The 19,599-nt window shown below is 39.3% G+C and overlaps 1 protein-coding gene across 1 annotated transcript in view; it reads left to right on the forward strand.

The window, feature by feature from the left end:
* XIRP2 (xin actin binding repeat containing 2) overlaps window positions 1-19,599 on the forward strand; it is a 151,217-nt gene that overhangs the window by 78,485 nt on the left and 53,133 nt on the right. Inside the window, exon 2 of the mRNA XM_034786171.1 lies at window positions 4,264-4,417. Coding sequence (XP_034642062.1) covers window positions 4,264-4,417 — 154 coding nt within the window. The remainder of the gene's footprint in view (window positions 1-4,263; window positions 4,418-19,599) is intronic.

Here is a 19,599-nt window from a genome sequence, read left to right on the forward strand (position 1 = left end):
CAGGAATGGGGAGAGGGATCGGAGCAGTCAGGGGACAGGGAGCAGAGGGGTTTAGATGGGTCGGGAGTTTTGGGAGGGGCTGTCAGGGGGTGGGGAGTGGTTGGATGGGGCGTGGGAGTCCCAGGGGTCTGTCTGGGGGTGGGGGTGTGGATAAGGGTTGGGGCAGTCAGGGGACAGGTAGGGGGTAGAGTCCGAGGGGGCCAGTTAGGATGTGGGGAAGGTCTCAGGAGGGGGCAGTCAGGGGACAAGGAGCAGGGAGGCTTAGGTAGGGGGTGGAGTCCTGGGGGCAGTTAGGGGCAGGGTCCCAGGAGGGGGCAGTCAGGGGACAAGGTGTGGGGGGGAGGGTTGGGGGTTCTGAGGGGGCAGGAAGTAGGAGGGAGTGGAAGGGTCAGGGGCGGGGCTAGGGCAGGACAGGGGCGGGGCTAGGGCGGGGCTCCTCCCGTCCTCTTTTTTGATTGTTGAAATATGGTAACCCTATTGCTGTTCAAAGTACACAGATTTCACCCTTGAAATCTGAGCCAGTCCCCTCAGCTGGAATCTTCAGAGTGTCCTTGTTGCTTGCAGTATAGGTGGGTGAAGAAAGAAGGCCAAGCATGGGCCCCCTGTGTTCGGTTTTATACCCTCAGTCCTTGTGCTTGGAAAACACAAGTCCAAGCATGTCTGGGTGGGCATTGCTGAGTCTCCAGGCAAGGTTGAGCAATTCCCCTGGTTGAGCAATTCCACCTCATACAGGTGAGTCATTGAATTGTAGCTCCCTTGCTGAACAATGGTTGTTGATGGGTTGTTTAACACTCCACCCAGGTGTTGTTTACTTTCCTTGCTGTTGCCTCTGCAGAGCTAATATCTGGCTAATTCCCCAACTTACAGCATGTTTCAGTGACGACCATACAACACAATTCTCATAACTTCGTATGCATTAATGTTATACATATATGGATAGAGATATGACATTCAGCAGATCATAACCTTTCCCCTGATACCTTACAAGGCATGCTTTATATGTAAGATCACAATTATATAAAAATGAGGAATATGGGGTTACAGGACGCTCCCCCAAGGTATAGAATGTCACACCATGATGCTATTAAAGCAAGAGAAAGACCTAGATCTATATATGGTTTTCATTTGGGTGCCCCGAAATCTTGCCCAGTCACCACTTGTTTTGATATGCTTAAAGAATGTGTAATTTATGTTCGTTTGTTTTTTTAAAAAGCAGACCCCCTTGATCTGTTTATATGATGCTATCTTTCCCCGCTACTAAGCTAGTTTTTACACTGTATAATTTACCTCCATACCAAATATTTTGTTTTGGGATAACAATGCCAGTATGGGAGTGGTCATTGCCTGAACTCTGCCTCCAGGCCATGGGTCACTTAAAAAAAATCATACTGTGAGTTTTCCAAGGGTTTTAAATCTTCCTGGTACCTAAAGATGATATTAGAATATCACTATTATGTACTCCCATCTGATTCAGATTAAAGACTTTTAAAAGCCCATCACTGATTTACCTGAAATATATATGAAATCAAATTATATATATGTGTGTGTGTGTGTGTGCATATATATATATATATATAGCTCCACACATATACACACACACCTGTTTTTAAATTTTAATTTGTCTTTTTCCTTGTAGCCTTGTCAGCTGGTTTTGGTTCTAAAACATGTCCTATTTAGCCATGATTCTGAGAGCTCACAGTTGCCTTATTTGCATAAAAATAAAGACAAAAGTTGTCTGGAGTACAAAAATAAATCCTTTGCAAGGCAACACCTTAAGCTCATTAACATATCAGTTTCAAATATGCTAGTACAGATTAGTTTTAAAAGGTTTGGCCATTAGGGATTCTCCTTTGCTACTTATAGGGTCAATTCAAACTGGTTGAAATATTTTAATACAAGTCTTCTTTTCATTACAATTGTTTTAAGAGTGGATTTAGTCTGCTACTAATAATATAACAATGAAATACTTTAGGGCCCTATTGAAGAAAATGAAAAAGTATTTAGCAAATTACAGGATTTTATTCTGTGCTTGAAAGATGTACAGTATTTTCTTTCCAAATAAGGAAAATCAACTGTGCAAATGTACGACATACAGTAGCAGTAAGTACCTTCATCTCATCAGGGATTACATTGTAGGTTTTCAGATCAATCAACTCCAGTACTCTTTTAGGTTCAAAGGTGAATCAAATGAAAATAGAGTCTAAGGGCCTGATTCTCATTTACACTAATGCCACAGTACCTCACTTTGGCAATGTAAGGGGTCCTTAAGTTGTGTGTAAATGTAATTTACACCCATTTTAAGTCTCCTTTGCATTGCTGAAGGGTTGTGAAGCAGTCTTGGCATACTTGAGAATCAGGCCCTAAAAGAACAAGGGACAGCAAGGCATATTGATAGACTAACCTGACTTGATAAAACCACTAGGACTTCCAAAGCTACCAACAGGAGTTTGCTAAGGACCTAAATACCACCAATGGATGGATTCTTCATGAACTTGGCTTTTTGCTTAGGAAATAATTGTATGGGTAAGCTCAAAATTCTTATGTGAACTCGGCTAGTAGAATTCCTGCTCCATTGCTACTCACCCTCCTATCAGATTAGTTAGCATGACCCTTATAGATACAAAAATGTATATGATTGTTGTGAAATGCTTCTCATCCTCCAGGGTGACCAGATAGAAAGTGTGAAAAATCGGGATGGGGGGCTAATAGGCGCCTATATAAGACAAAGCCCTGAATATTGGGACTGTCCCTATAACATTGGGACAACTGGCCACCCTACTCCTCCCCTCCTCCAAATTTCCACTTTATTAGGTCTTAATGGGTTGGTTCTATGATAGGTCTCAACCAGGTCTGCATTTTTAGAGGAGCAATTTTGTTTCTGTTGACAACTGTGTCCATAATTTTGTACCTAGAGTTCATTATGGATACAAAAATGGAGGCTCTGTCTGAAAATCAGGCACCACATCTTTTGAACAGTGCTTTGCAATATACAAGGTTTTATATGTGTGTATGTTTCACCCTGTAATTTGTCACTTAGTGTTCTGTAAACATTCTTAGATAATAAAGTAATACTACAAAGAGTGGAAGGTACCAGAAACAAATTTTATTTCTTTAAATGTTGTGATTAAATATATTCAAATATTTCACAACACTGAAAAAGTGTTGAGTAATTCTTGCTCTAATTTACATTCTCTTCACAAAATTTGCCAAATAGCCATTTATCAAAAGAGCTTTGTCTTTTAAGATGACAGGTATGAGAAAATATAATATGGAAAAGTTATATACTGTAATAAGTGTGTTTGAAAAGCTATGAGCTGTTATATTCCATTTTCACATAGCCCTAGTTACAGTATATTTAAAAAGCAATAAATGTCACAAGTGACTTGTTTGTCATGTCTCTGCTTTATAGTTGTTTGGAAAATGTACCCTCTTTATACACAGACTAGGAAAATGTTCTCAGCTTACAGGAATCTTTCAGCCTATTCCATTGAAATATAAAGTAATTTTTTACTCACTTAATTTAAAGGCTTTGTCCAAAGCTTTAGATCCAATGTGTCCTAGATGGTGAACAGGTTTGTACTAAGTGGCACATCATGTGGGGGAACAAACAGCAGGCCAAAGTATCCAATCTGGTGACACTGTAGCTTTGGTTTAGAAACTGTTTACTCGTTTTGTTTCAAAGCGCTGTAGACGTTTTTTGTGGTGATAATTGTAATAACTACAAAGATGGAACTGTGGTCCATTGTGATTAATAAAATCCAGTTGAAATATCATAATGGTTAACATTATATTAAAAATCAAATTATTGACTAATACACACACTCTATACGTCTGCTCTGACCCATCTTTTAATGTTTATATATGTTATATACCAGTTAATGAAATTCCCTTTGTCCACTTTACTTTGAACAAATATACATCTTATGTGAGCAAATGGTGTCTTTTATTGTGACACTTATAACCGCAGTTTCTCTTTCTTGGGGAGGAGGGGATGTGGGGGAACCATGAAAGAAATGCCAAATGAGAACAGCAAGCTACTGCCAGGCATCATGGTTGAAATGTAAACTAAGCAGCAGCCATTTATTTGTAGCTCTCTGCAAAGTTAGAAGAGATTTACCCTGTAGCATATTGGAGAACATCACTCATGTAATGGAATCCCCTTGCCCCCCCCTCCCCGCCTCCTCACACCCTCCTCCCCCAGAAAACCACATCTGTTTCCTACTGATAGCTTTTAACACACATCCCCGTAATGTCTTCTAACAGGAAGTAGAAATTGAGAGAAGTTTGTATTCACCAACATTTAAGAATCAGCCTGGGAGCCATTCCATCATTTCTGTGAAAGATTCAGACGCGAAAGGTGGGAAAACATTTTTTGACAAGATGTCATCTGAAAATGGTCAGAACAACAGCTCTGAAGGTTAGCATAACGCTTTGATCTGATTTCTTTATTTGTATCTTGTACAGAACAAATAAGATAAAGAATGTGTGTGTGTGTGTGTGTGTGTGTGTGTGTGTGTGTGTGTGTGTGTGTGTTTTAAAAGTAAAACAAAACTGATGATACAGTATATGGTTCTGTTTTTAAGAAAACAGCATAGGGTGCACTAAAACATAAATTTAGTTGACATCTAAATTTTTCAAGTTGGGATTTTATTTGTAAAGTAGCTGTGTGCAATATGAGGTTATTGGCACTATTGCAAAAAAGACCTCAACACACATAACCATCTCTGTTTTCCCCCCAAAGACAGTGCTGTTACAATAGAAAAAACAGTGCATTAATTTCTTCATGCAAAAAGTACAGACATTTTTAGAACAATGCACTTGATCATCAAAGTGACAAAGGAGAATCATAGTTGTATAATCAAAGCTGCACATAAGAAAAGAATTGGGTGTTTATATCAACTGCAAAAAAAAAAAAAGCTTTCCATCTTTTCTTTTTCAGATGATTACCCTAAATGTGTTTAATGATTTTAGGATAAAATATGACAGAATCGTGTCAGTTTTTAGGAATATGTTATATAATTTTGATTTATTGATGTTTTGTAAATGTCATTCAAATGTTAATAGCTCATATGCCTGAGATTGCACTGTTACCATAATTTTCAATAATGATATCGCCACAAAATACAGTACTTTGTTAAAAATACAGACAGAATTAATCATCTCTGAAGACGCAATAACTGGATTGTACATTTTGGTAATTTGGAGTTAGCAGTGTGTTTGTTAAAAATAATGCTTAATAATGATAATAATAATTAAGCCCCATTGCACTTCTCTCTGTGTGTAAATTGCCCACACCTTCAGCTTGCTACTCAAATTGACCCTAACAATAAAGAAATTAAAAAAAATTAGAAATGAAGAAAAACAATATATCCCATCTCCTCGCTCCCTGCAATGATACATCTTTAACACAGTTTAGTGTAATGCTTATTCAGTATAGAAGAGACCAATTCCACATGACATCCAGGACCAAATTCAGTTCTCTGTTCCACACATACAATAATAATGAGACAATCGGAGCGACTATCAAATGGGATAAGAACCTTTGTATCAGGAATTAGATGATAAAGTATGTTAATGCATCAGTTCTGGAGAGTTCAGGGCAAATCCTGGTTCAGAACCCATCTGAAAATTACTTTGATGGTCTCAACCTCATCCTCAGATTTTCACATGATATCATGACAATACTACACAATTTGGCCTAATGTTTGCTAAAGAGAGAGGTCGAGAACTAGAGCAGCAAAGTTGTTGTGACTTGCAGGTCATAGTTATATTACACTGCTGCTATTAATTCCTTACTATCATGAGCATAAAATACTTCTATATAATTTAAAATGGAGATGGGCCTGAGGTGTTAAATTTGAATTGAGATCAAGATTTGTATTCAAATTTTTCCCAAATTCAGGGTAGTTCATACTCAGATTTTGGTTTGGGTTCATGATAGAGATAAACCAGAGTTGGGAAGCTTGGATCTGGATTTGGATCTGAAATGTTTCAAAATTTGTTCTTGAGGAGGGTCAAATCCAGGCTCTTGGTTAGGGCCACTAGAGGCCTGTGTACACAAAGCGTACAGAGGCAAAGGTTGGTGTAAACTTGGGCTGAATCTTTTTGAACAGTATACGTTCCTTTTGATAATCAGACAACTGGGGCCAGCTCCACTTACAGAAACACTGAAGCATTTAAGCCAGTGTCACCCTGAGCAACTACCTACATTATAATGCATGTGGGTGGATGAAGAACAAAGCACCTTAAATGTCAGCACAAATAAAATTAGCTTCAGCCTCTGTAATGAAGAAGGGAATGTTAAGAGTTGTTAAATAGGTAGAGGTTGTGACAACACCTTTTTATCTCTCAGCCAGTTCTTGTTAATCCATGCTAGAGGTATTTGCACACTGTAGTGTGGCCATATCATTTTCCTCTGTTCTGTCAATTAACTAATATCCTAACATCGTCATTGGCCATCTGATTTTCGTAAATACAGTCTGCAGTGTGGTTCAGTGAATTAGGAGATTTGCCATTGACTTGCTGTATGATCTTGGGCAAGTCCCTTAACCTCTCTTCCTCAGTTTCCACTTCAGTAAAGTGGGAATAGGAATCCATACTCACCCTAAAATACTGTGATCTTTGTGTGACAGATATGGCAATTTTCTGCAATAAACCATACTGAATTACGTTTATGTATTTGAGGAGTTGATTGTACAAAGAATGCAAATGTTTATGTATTGTGGAATGGTATATCACTATTTTAAGGAGAAGGCATGGCTAATGTAAACCCTGGCAGGAGTTATGAGCGTTAAAGGACTCTTTGAGACAATGTGCCAGACAAAGAAAATTAAGTGGGATTCCTAGAAATACTTGGGAGGAGGAGAATGCAAATTACCCATCTCTGGATTCATCCTCAGAGAGAGACCCATTGTCTGGCTGATTACCTATTTACCATGTCTTCAAAGGCTGAAGCTGGATAAAGGAGTGACTCAGATTCATGAGGGTGCTTGTTCAGAGTCGAAGCAGTTCTAAACTGGTAACCACAGAAAAACCCCTTATTGGGGGTGTGAAGGACTGTTAACCAGCTAGAGCCCTTAGTGGAGTTGGGGTGATGTCTGGTAAGCTAATTAGCATGTGTGTAGGTTCTTTTATTGTTTTAATGTTTTCTCTGTAATGGTTTCACCTTAAGTATAAATGTGCTTGCTGAGAAAGATCTGTGTGATAACTTAACTGTAGCAGTTACACTGAGGAGAAAAAGTAGGCCTGCTCAAGCAATCCGACTTTGCTGGGAAATTCACAGAGTAGACAGGGAGCTGTGCAGCCTGGAAAAACTCAGGTAAGGAGGGAGAGAGACATTTGTCTCTGTCCAAAAGAGACGATGGCTGGAGAGCTGGAGACAAGAATGGATGCCCTTGCTGGACCATAAACAGGAAATACAGTTGCAGTTGCCCTGACCTGTGACACTGTGGGTGAATAGTACTGTTTGAGTGCTTTGAATTATTATTGTAGAACTCTAATAGTGCAGTTGAATGTGATGTTTAAACAAACAACTGGAACCAGCCTCAGGAATGAAAGAAGAATTCTACCAAAAGCATTGTCAGTAGTACTGAAAATACAAAAGGAGAAATGAACTGGAGTTCATGTGGCTGGTTCTATGTATTCCCCTCAATTAAATATCCAATGGTGAGATCAATTTTGATCAATTTCCCTTAAGAGAAGAGCTATATTTAAGCAAATCATGATGAAACGAAGAATCTTGAATTAAGAACAAAAGGAACAAAATCTGATACTTGTGTGAACTTGAGCTTATGTGCACATCAACTAACCGTTATAGTCACTGACTCAGAGCAGATTCCAAAGCTTTATTTGGAGGCTAGCTGGAATCTCTAGCTGATGGAAGATTACTATTCTGAGAAATATGCTATTAAAGGGCTACTCATTATATTTTCCCCAAGACAGCTCATAAATCTGCACCCTGGAATGATGTAAGCGGTACCCTAACATTTATAATAGTTAGTTTGTTAACCCAGTTTGAGCCCAGTTAAGTTGTAATGCAGATTATTAAATAAAATGACATCATAGGATAATATAAAAGATGAGACGTTACCTGCTAAAAATCAATTTTTTCACTTGGTCTTAGATGGACTTGAACATTTAAATCATATCGTTAAGAGTGTTATGACATTTTATGCCTATATTTCAGGAATTTATTACCCAGCCATTATATCATAAAGCTAAAACTTTTTTTCTGTTAAAAAATAATTGACTTTTTTAGTTTTAGTGACTCAAAAGAATCCATTTACTTAGTTTCATATAGTTTTGTTCTCCATGTTATAGTTAAGAAGAAAGGGTTGATTTTTTTTTTAATGACACCTTTGATGTATTAAATCCTCACTGTGGGCCTATTTCTTTCTTTTGATTCAATTTGTCAGTCTTCCAGGTGCTTTCACAAATTTAGATTGTAGAACATGAAAACAGAATTCAGACAAGACACAAGGGATGGAATTCTGGGTCCACTGAAGTCTGTGGCAAAGCTCCTATTTGACTTTAGTGTATTCAGAATTTCACCTTACATATGTAATGAGTTGGCTAGCCATTGAACAGCATAAAAATGCTTGCCAACCATCACAATTAAAACCATGATATTTTTCACAACTCTTTAGCATTAGACCCACTCCCTTCCCAAAATCCACAGATGAGCTTCCTAGTGTGCCCAGAAGATTTATAGATTTGGACTCTGGCAAACCACAGAGAAGAGTGATTTCCAGAGGTGAGGACTTTCTTCTGGAAACACCCTGCCATCAACTGCTTACTTTTTAAACCAGCGGTGGGCAAACTTTTTGGCCTGAGGGCCACATCTGGGTATGAAAATTGTACGGCGGGCCATGAATGCTCACAAAATTGAGGGTTAGGGTGCAGGAGTGGGTGAGGGCTCTGGCTGGGGGTGTGGGCTCTGGGGTGGGGCCAGAAATGAGTTCAGGGTGCAGGAGGGGGCTCCAGGCTGGGGCAGGGGATTGGGGTGCAGGTGGGGGGGTGAGGGCTGCAGCTGGTGGGGCGGGCTCTGGGGTGCAGGAGGGTGGGACTGAGGGGTTCGGATGGTGCTTACTTCAAGCAGCTCCCGGAAGCGGTGGCATATTCCCCCTTCGGCTCCTATGCGGAGGCGTGGCCAATTGGAGTTGTGAGGGCGGCAATTGGGGCGGGGGCAGCGTGCGGAGCCCCCTGGCTGCCCCTACATGTAGGAGCCGGAAGGGGGACATGCTGCTGCTTCCGGGAGCCGTGCAGAGCAGGGCAAGCTCTAGACCACGCTCCCCAGCAGGAGCTCGAGGGCCGGATTAAAATGTCTGAAGGGCCGGATGGGGCCCCCGGGCCGTAGTTTGCCCACTCCTGCTTTAAAATACTGAGGTGCTTGCTCAAATGCCTCTGCTGATTGCAACTGCTGTGGTATCTTTGAGACAGCAGGGTATGCCTACACTGCCCACGTTACAGCACTGCCGTGGCAGTGTAGTCACGCTTTATCACCCGGGGAGAGTTCTCCCGGCGATAAAAAATAACCAACCCAAACGAGCGACGGTAGCTTTATCGCCGGGATTGCAGCTCCCGGCAAAAAAGTACTGTCTATACTGGCGCTTTTCAGCGCTAAAACTGTTGTCGCTCGGGGTGTGTTTTTTCACACCCCTGAATGACTAAAATTTTAGCGCTGAAAGTGGCAGTATAGACACAGCCGCAGTCTCTCAGGCCTTGTCTACACTGGCACTTTACAGCTCCCCCGAGCGACGCAAGTTTCAGCACTGTAAAGTGGCAGTGTAGACAGTGCACCAGCGCTGGGAGTTACTCCTCTTGTGGGAGTGGGTTGGTGCCGCAACTATACAGCTACGTTAAACGTTTAGTAGTTTAACGTTGGTAGTGAAGACATACCCTCCGATAATCAGCCATTTACGGCTTTATAAGGTAAAGCCAATACCTTAAAGTGAGGTCGATTCTGAAAAATGGCACTGAAAACACAGTATAGTGAAATTCCATATTCACTGTCTCTCAGTGATTCCAAAACAAGTTTGCTCCATTTGTAGTTTGTTTAACAAATGGAAGCTATTTTCTTTAGTGGAAAGTATTGCAAATTTAGCCTGGGTTAAGTGTCAAGATTTTTTTATTTGTTGGCCATCATTACTTATAATTATGGCTGTCAAGTGATTAAAAAAATCGTGATTAATCACGCAATTAAAAAAATTAATCGCGATTAATCATGCGATTAATTGCACTGTTAATAATAGAATACCATTTATGTAAATATTTTTGGATGTTTTCTACATTTTCAAATATAGTGATTTCAATTACAACAGAATACAAAGTGTACAGTGCTCACTTTATATTATTTTTATTACAAATATTTGCACTGTAAAAATGATAAAAAAATATTTTTCAATTCACCTCATACAAGTACTGTAGTGCAATCTCTATCATGAAAGTGCAACTTACAAATGTTGTTTATTTTGTTACATAACTTAGGGTTACGATATTTAAGGTTTTAAAAAAGAGGACACTCCACGGGGCCCTGGCCCCGCCCCTTCCCTGCCCCCTCCCCAACTCAGCCCCTTCCCCAAAGTCCCCTTCCCTGCCCTGGCCCCGCCCCAACTCCACCCCTTCCCCAAAGTCCCCGCCCCAACTCCGCCCCCTCCCCTGAGCGCCCCGCATTCCCCCTCCTCCCTTCCAGCCACGCGAAACAGCTGCCCGAGCACTACCGGCTTCACGGTTTGCCGGGCAGCCCCCAGACCTCCAGACCCACTGCGCCCCCAGCCAGGCACTTCCCCAGCGCAGCCGGAGCCCGGGAGGGGAAGTGCCCGGCCGGGGACGCAGGGTCTAGAGGTCTGGGGGCTGCCTGGCAAACGGTGAAGCTGGTAGCGCTCGGGCAGCTCTGCTCTTCAGCTGCACAGAGCTGAGGTGTCTGGGGGGAGCAGCAGCAGCCGCCGCCACAGCGGGGAATCCACCTGCAGCTCGCAGCCTGCCGGAGCCGCTCAGGTAAGCAGGGGACTGGGGCAGGGATGCCGGCATTTTCCCAGACATGTTCGGCTTTTTGGCAATTCCCCCCGGACGGGGATTTGAGGACCAAAAAGCTGGACATGTCCGGGAAAATCTGGACGTATGGTAACCCTACATAACTGCAGTCAAAAACAAAACAATGTAAAACTTCAGAGCCTACAAGTCTGCTCAGTCCTACTTCTTGTTCAGTCAATCGCTAAGAGAAACAAGTTTGTTTATGTTTACAGGAGATAATGCTGCCCATTTCTTAATTACAGTGTCACCTGAAACTGAGAACAGGCATTCGCATGGCACTGTAGTAGCTAGTGTTGCAAGATATTTATGTGCCAGATGCCAGTGCCAGATAGCCAGATGTGCTAAAGATTCATATGCCTCTTCATGCTTCAGCCATTGGTGCTGAGGACATGCTTTCATGCTGATGACACTTGTTAAAAAAATAATGCGTTAATTAAATTTGTGACTGAACTTCTTGTGGGAGAATTGTATGTCTCCTGCTCTGTGTTTTACCCGAATTTGCCATATGTTTCATGTTATCGCAGTCTCGGATGATGACCCAGCACATGTTCATTTTAAGAACACTTTCACTGCAAATTTGACAAAATGCAAAGATACCAATGTGAAATTTGTAAAGATAGCTACAGCACTCGACCCAAGATTTAAGAATCTGAAATGCCTTCCAAAATCTGAGAGGGACAAGGTGTGGAACACGCTTTCAGAAGTCTTAAAAGAGCAACACTCTGATGCAGAAACTACAGAACCCAAACCACCAAAAAAGAAAATCAACCTTCTGCTGGTGGCTTCTGACTCAGATGATGAAAATGAACATGGTCAGTCTGCTCTGCTTTGGATCGTTATTGAGCAGAACCTTTTCATCAGCATGAACGCATGTGCTGTGGAATGGTGGTTGAAGGTGTAATCAAAGTGTAAACAAGAATAAAGTAGCATTATTTTCTGCAAATGTAAACAAACTTGTTTGTCTGTCTGAGCAATTGGCTGAACAAGAAGTAGGACTGAGTGGACTTGCAGGCTCTAAAATTTTACATTGTTTTATTTTTGAATGAAGGTTTTTTTGTACATAAATCTATATGTGTAAGTTCAACTTTCATTATAAAGAGATTGCACTACAGTACTTGTATTAGGTTAACTGAAAAATATTATTTCTTTTGTTTTTTACAGTGCAAATATTTGTAATAAAAAATAAACATAAAGCGAGCACTGTACACTTTGTAGACTGTGTTGTAATTGAAATCATTATATTTAAAAATGTAGAAAAACATCGAAAAATATTTAATAAATTTAAATTGGTATTATATTGTTTAACACTGTGATAAGATTTGACCAGTTTTGAATAGAATAAATGTAGCATTATATACTACCCTATACTTTGGGTCTAATTGTGCAGTCTAAATGCAGCCCACACTCCCATTGAACTAACTTTAGGGATTAGTTTTGACTGTGTAAAGACTTCAGGATCAGGTTGTATATCAGATAATACAACAATACTCCGCAGAACCCACAACAAAAGGGTGTTTTCTTACTATGTCACTGAAAGAAACCTACGTGTTCCATTTATTTTCTACCTCACAGAAAATGGAAAACATTTAGTACAATGTGAATTGAAGTGGGTTTTTGCATTAAGGAAAATTAATAAAAGAAACAAGTAAAATAACACTAAGTGTTTTCCTTAAGTAATTAGAAGTAGAATGCACTAAATTAATTAAAGTAGGTTGTCATGCCACCACTGCAGTGCTTGGTAGGAACACTGTTTTTATTGGGTGTCACTGTAGAGCTTAAAGCATGTATATACTAAACCAGTTGGTATAACAAAACAATGCTAAACAAGATTCAGAGTTTACATTTCTGTACTCCCAAATGTTAGATGAGCATTGAACATAAGGAGATGGCATAAGAATGCAACCTGTAATTATGTTGCAGCTTGTTAGTGAACCATACTTATGAAGTTCATAGTAATGTAAGTTTTCTTTTTGATTTGTGCGTGCAATAATGGTTTTTGATTATTTAAAAGAGGTGTACACAGTTGCACATGTATTAAAATTGGCCTATTTGAAAATCTGGCCCTGAAAAGCTCGGAAAGGAAAATGCTCACTTTCCTTGCAGGTAGTCTGGACAGTCTCCAGGTTTGCAGGGTTTTGCATTAGTGATTTGCATTTCAAATGGCTCATAATGCACACTGATTCAGACAACTTAAATGTTATTGAGAATTGTTAATTAGTTGAAACAAACTTGGTTAATTGTTAACCAGTGGGCTGTATCTGTGTGAGGAGGACTTGTTTTGCAACAGGATAAATAGCAAACTGATTCAGAACCTTTAAAATGACTTAAAATGATAAGCAAAATAGCCTGATGGTCTGCAAGAAAGGAAGAGATAGGGCTAAGTTTTGCTATTTAATAAAGAATATGATCCTTTGTCTGACAGATTTGTTTACAGTGTTGTAATCTTTTGGGTTAAAATAATTTGATGAATGTAGTTTTATTGTCAATGGGCCTGATTCTCATCTCACTTATGCTGGTTTCATACCATTTAATTTCAGTAGAGTTGTTCCTGATTTATACAGGTGTAAGTGAGAGAAGAATCAGGCTTAATATCTGTACGTATTCGGGATATTTGAGTTCAATACATAGGGATACATTGTAAACTGTCCGTATTTTAATCTGACAAGCATTTGGAGAGTTGATGTCAGAATGGAGTCAAAGTAGCAGCCGTGTTAGTCTGTATTCGCAAAAAGAACAGGAGTATTTGTGGCACCTTAGAGACTAACAAATTTATTGGAGCATAAGCTTTCGTGGGCTACATCCCACTTCTTCGGATGCATAGAATGGAACATATGTTGAGGAGATATATATACACACACATACAGAGAGCGTGAACAGGTGGGAGTTTTCTTACCAACTCTGAGAGGCCAATTAAGTAAGAGAAATGGAATCAGTATCTGCTTGTTGTCATGTTTGCAAGTAAACTCAGAATTATATTTAAATTAATCCTGTCTGATATTTATTTTTACAAGAGATAGGAGTATCCTTTAGTACTTTTATCTTGCCAAGCTTAAGTTCTACATTTGATAAATTTATCACTAAAGCTTCTTCTGTTTGTCTGACTTTGTTCTGTTTTTTCATACTGTGCTGCAGTCTACTGCTTGGTGTGAACCTTCTTGAGAAAAATGATGCGAGGTTGAGGCCTGTGGTCTGTCCCCTATCAAAGATCTATGACGATCTGTAATTTGCTGACTTTACTCAATATCTTTATCTCTTCCTCTCAGACTCATGTACATGTCATCTTTTCTTGTTTTTTGAGATCTTCCTGAATTGTTCATGTGAAATTAACTAGTGTATATTGCACACACAAAACGTACAAGTGCTAATTTGTGCGTGCAAGCACCCACATTTGTACATGAAAATTAGCACCCCGTGTGTGAAATCAGTTGCACTTGTAAATTTTGCAGGAATGATTGAGAAGTTCCTTTGGAAATGTGGCAGTCTCATTTCCAATGATGAGTGGGCCTCCAAAGATTTGTATGTTCAGTACAGATAAACCCCTCAAATCTAGAGACTCTTGAAATTTGTTGTGAATTAACGTGCGTTATTGCATGTACAAAGAAAACTTTTTTTTGTGAATCATCTGACGCTTTAACGTTTATTAAACACACATTGGAAGTGGGTTTACTGAGATACGGGATACGTTTACCTGCATCAAAATAGGTGTGGATGCATCTCCATCTCAAAATACTGTTGTGCGCCTGCCAAATCCTCCTAGTCGCACTATTTTGCTTGTACCAGTCAGACTGTTTGTTTACTTGTGTTCCCTCTACCTCTTCAGGATTATCCTGCCTGGATGATATCTCCTCGTTTAAATGCTGGTGTGCAGTCAGGTGTTGTCCTTTGCGATTCATGGGAAGTTCACATCCTGTGTGATACTCCTCATTATTAAGCAGACATGCCTGTGCTTCAGTATGGCCCTGTGCTGAAATTCAGGTCTGCAGCACTATCCTGTCCCACCTGTCACTGCTAGTTGGCTGAGCCCCTAAATGGCAGTCCACTTGATAAAGCTGCTTCAGGAAAAGATCTAGAAGTTTCAGCCTCCTCTATCTCAGGTCCTTTTATTACTCTGGTTCGGAAGTCACTGCATGACTTTAGATATGCTTGCAGCAGTCTGTTTATATTCATCACCGTGAGGATCACAGCCTTTCCCAGTTTCGTCCATGTTGCCTGAGAGTGCTTTCAAAATGGCACTAGATTGCAAAAGTGAAATGAATGATGGGATAAAGGAGAGGAATCATGAGAAGTTTTTTAGTTTGACTCCAAGTCCCAGAGTTCCCATCTTCTTTTCAATAAGATAAACAGATTGAGCTGTTAAAGTCTCTCGTGTAAATCGTTTTCTCTAGCCCTGGAATTTTCTCAAGCCCTCTCCAATTTTTCAACATCCTTTTTAAAATGTGGACATCAGAATTGGATGTAGTAAATCATCTCCTTACTTCTATTCATTACTTTCCTCTTTATATATGCAAGCATCTCTTTGGCTCTTTTTGCCACAGCATCGCACTGGGAGCTCATGTTCAGTTACTTTTCCACCATGACCCCTAAATCCTTTTCAGAGTCACTGCTTTCCAGGATACAGTTCCCCATTCTGGGGGTATGGCCGTCGTTCCTTATTTTTAGCTGTATAACTTTGTATTTGGCTGAATTTAAATGTTTGTTTTTAATTGGACCAGCTTAGTAAGATGACAAAATGTATTTTGTTTGAATGGGCCCAGCTTACTAAACTCTATACTACTACCCTGTCCTCATAATTATTTATCACTCTGCCAATCTTTGTGTCCTCTACAGATTTTATTAGCAGTGAATTTACATTTACTTCCAGATTTCTAATGAAAATGTTGATTAGGAATAGGCATAGTACCAATCCCTGTAGAGCCCCACTAGAAAACACCCCCGCATTCAATGAGTCCCCATTAACAACTATTTTTCAGATCTGTCATTTAGTCAGTTCTTAATCCATTTAATGAGTGCTTTATTGATATTGTATAATGCTGTTTTTTAAGCAGAATGTTGTATGGTATTAAGTCACATGCATTATAAAAATCTAAGTTTATTTCATCTACACAATTGCCTTTAGCACCCAAACTTGTAATGTCAAAGAGTGAAATCATGGTTGTTTGATAAAACCTATTTCCATAAAACCATGTGGACTACGATTAATTATATTCCTATTCTATAATTTTTTATTAATTGAATCAGTTTTTCATTATTTTTCCTGGGATGGATATAGACTAACTGGCCTATAATTATTTGGGTCATCTTGCTTGCCCTTTTTGAACATTGGTGCATTATTGGCATTCTTCCAGGGTTCTGGAATTTCCTTGATATTGCAAGATTTATTAAAAATTAAAATCAGCATGCCATAAATCAGTTTTGGCAATTCTTTCAGGATGGCAAGATTGAATGAGACCCCATGACAGGATAGAAAGTGTTAAGAGTCATTTTCTTACATCCATTACACTTGTGTCATAATTAACTGCTTCTCGGAGGAGCAGGGCTAAGAGGCTAACTTAATGAAACCATTGGCTTCATAAAATGGAGAGAGCTCATCCTGAACAGAGGAACCACAGGGAGCAGAGAGATTCCTGTGACGGGACCTGACCAAGAATCTGTAGGAGAACAGATGTCTCAGTCTGAGGTGAGCTGAGGGAGAAGAGTCCAGAGTAGCTGAGAAAGAAGATTGAAGACAGAGCTTAGAGGAAGAGATGATTTGTTTAGATGCTTTGAATATTAGTTTGACCGTTAGTTATACTAAAAGGGATCTGAGCCAGACACTTCTCAGTCAGAGGCCTGAATTGTGAACAGAGGCAGAAAGTTTACAGGGGATGCTGGAGACCTCTACAAGGTCTGTCATGCTCTGATGAAGGGGTGTTATCGAGTGATGAGTGTGCACTGTAACAGATGGTTGAGACCAAGATCTCCTTAGCCAACTCTGTTAGGACTCTTGGGTGCAGCTTATTTTAAAATGTTTATCCCTCAGAGAAGTTGACTAACATACTCCTTAATTAATAATAGACTGTAAGTATTTCACCATCCTGATGAAATTAGTACATCATCCTGCTTCTTTCCAAATACAGAACAAAAATATTGATTGAACACTACACTTCTGCATCATTATGAACAATTTTACCATTTCCATCTAATAATGAGTTTATGCTGTTGCTAGGATTTCTTTTGTTCCTAATGCACTGGGGGGAAAAACAATGAAACTCTTTTTTTCTTACGCCTTCCAGCCCTGGATTTTTTTCCCCTGATGTCTTCAGATTCCATTGTAAATTTTCTGCACTTCATATATCTGATTTGAAAAAAAATTTCCCCCTAAGAGAAAAAAGCGTTGATGAAACATTTACAAACAATCGATAGCTGGGCATTTTCAACTGTCATTGTTGTCAGTGAGCAGCAGTTGAACTGATGCTCATGTGGCCTGTAATGAAAACATGTGGATCTTGATCAGCAGTAACTAATTTAGTTAGTTCTTTGGAAAAATGGGAGAAAGCCAGAATTCTCCACTCCCCTTTTATGTGTGATACACTTTGCCAATCTCTGTCTATTCTGTACAATTTACAGTATACAGTTCTGATTAATAAGAAAATAATGAATTCTCTGAGAGGGCTACAGGCCTATGTAAAAATAAGATGCATAAGACATATGCAGTATTTCATTATGTGGGCCCCATGTAAATCACACTGGAAAGAGCAAAGATTTCACAGCTTCTTCCTGGCAGAAGTAGCACGCTTCAGTTGATACGCATCTAGGCTTTTCTGACAAAATATTGCTGAAGAAATATACAATTAATCCTGAAAGAATCAGCAGCTACTATCCGGCGAGCAATGTTTCTTTTCTCCACAAATACAGTTTGTGATTGAAAGAAAGGGGCAAACAAAGTTACAGCATTTAAGGTCTTAAAATAACACCAAGAGTTTCAAGTTATGCTATACAAAGAGCTTATAAATAGCACTTGCAGTCTAAAGCTACCAAGGGCATCCAGTGTCTTATTGAAAACAACTGAAGAATCAGAAGTTAGCCTGTGATGGTAACTTAGGTAGGAGAAAGTTTGATTGATTGAACAAGTGTTTACGCTGTCCATACATATGACAAAAGCACACTGTAATAGGGCCTTTACAAACAGGTTTCTACAACAAGTAGTTGACTCAGGCACAGCTATACAGGCCTCAGTCCCTAAAAATAGGCACCAAGTTCCATCTTTTACATGTGGGGCTAAAATAAAATCAGCTGTCCCCACCTACTTGCTTGACAGAACGGAGAGGTGTGTGCTTCAGTGGAGCTGGTCTCCACCAGACTGTATATTTCAGGGGACTGGGAACTTTGTCTTACAAAAATCAAGACAAAAAAATTGTCTAGGAGAGTAAAGACTTCCTTTACAAAGAGAACTGCAGCTCTGTAAATCGTGTTGATGCACTCTGGATGGTAGCAAAGGTAAGTGCAATCTAGTATGTAGATAGTATTATATGTATAGTGTCATATAACTTCAACCCCATGTAACCAGTGAAAAGAAACAGCTGATTTCTCAGGATAATGATGGCAAACTGGGTATATTTCATTAGCAAAGGATGAAAAAGCACAAATGAATTGCATGCAAAATGTGATCTGATTCATTGCTGCTCTCTAACACGTACCTAAAATACAGTAAGTCTGTAACTTATAAATAAAGTTTATTTTGAATGAGAAATGCACAGCACAGTGAAAGCAATTCAGGTCCTAACACTTGTGTTAGAGTGTATGGTACGTCCCTATGGGGACAAGCAAAAATGTGTTTCAGGACCTGGATTTCATGTATTTTGCATGTAACTGTATTGTATTACTTATATAACAAATAAAATTTGATTTCATAGCTAGAAGCACATAAAGAATAGCTATATCTTGAATAAATAGCTAAAATGTGGTGGGATCTCCAAGTTGCTTAAAGATATATGTTTAACACTCTAAGATAATTGTTGTCAGTTGGCTATGTTAGGTCTAACTATAGCAACTGTAACAACTTTAAAAATGGGGACATATTCTTTTATCTAAAAGAATAGATTTACATTTATAGATATAATTTACTATTTTATACATATGTTTGTAAAACAAATATTCTGAGATGTTGGCATATCATTTAATTAAGGACAGCTATGATCTGGGTATTTAGATATTGGAGGTTAGAATGTTTTAAGATTTATAACTGGAATGCTTAAGTCACAAATATAAAGTGAGAGAAACAAGGTGAGTGAAGTAATATTTTATATTGGACCAACTTCTGTTGGTGAAAGAAACAAGCATTCATGCTACATAGAGCTCTTCTTCAAGCCACCTTGTCTCTCTAATATTCCTAGGACCAACAGTGCAAACAAAAATAAAATGAGTCATGATTCATTATTTTAAAATCACACAATGGGAACACACAATTTATTTTGCAAGGTTGAATGAAAAAATATTTTCTTTGCTAATATTGCATTTGCTAAGTGACAAAGTGTACATACAATATATGTGTTTGAAACCATCCCCAAGCATGAGACAATCAAAACATTA

The sequence above is a fragment of the Trachemys scripta genome, chromosome 11 (assembly GCF_013100865.1).
Source record: "Trachemys scripta elegans isolate TJP31775 chromosome 11, CAS_Tse_1.0, whole genome shotgun sequence".
Lineage (NCBI taxonomy): Eukaryota > Metazoa > Chordata > Testudines > Emydidae > Trachemys > Trachemys scripta.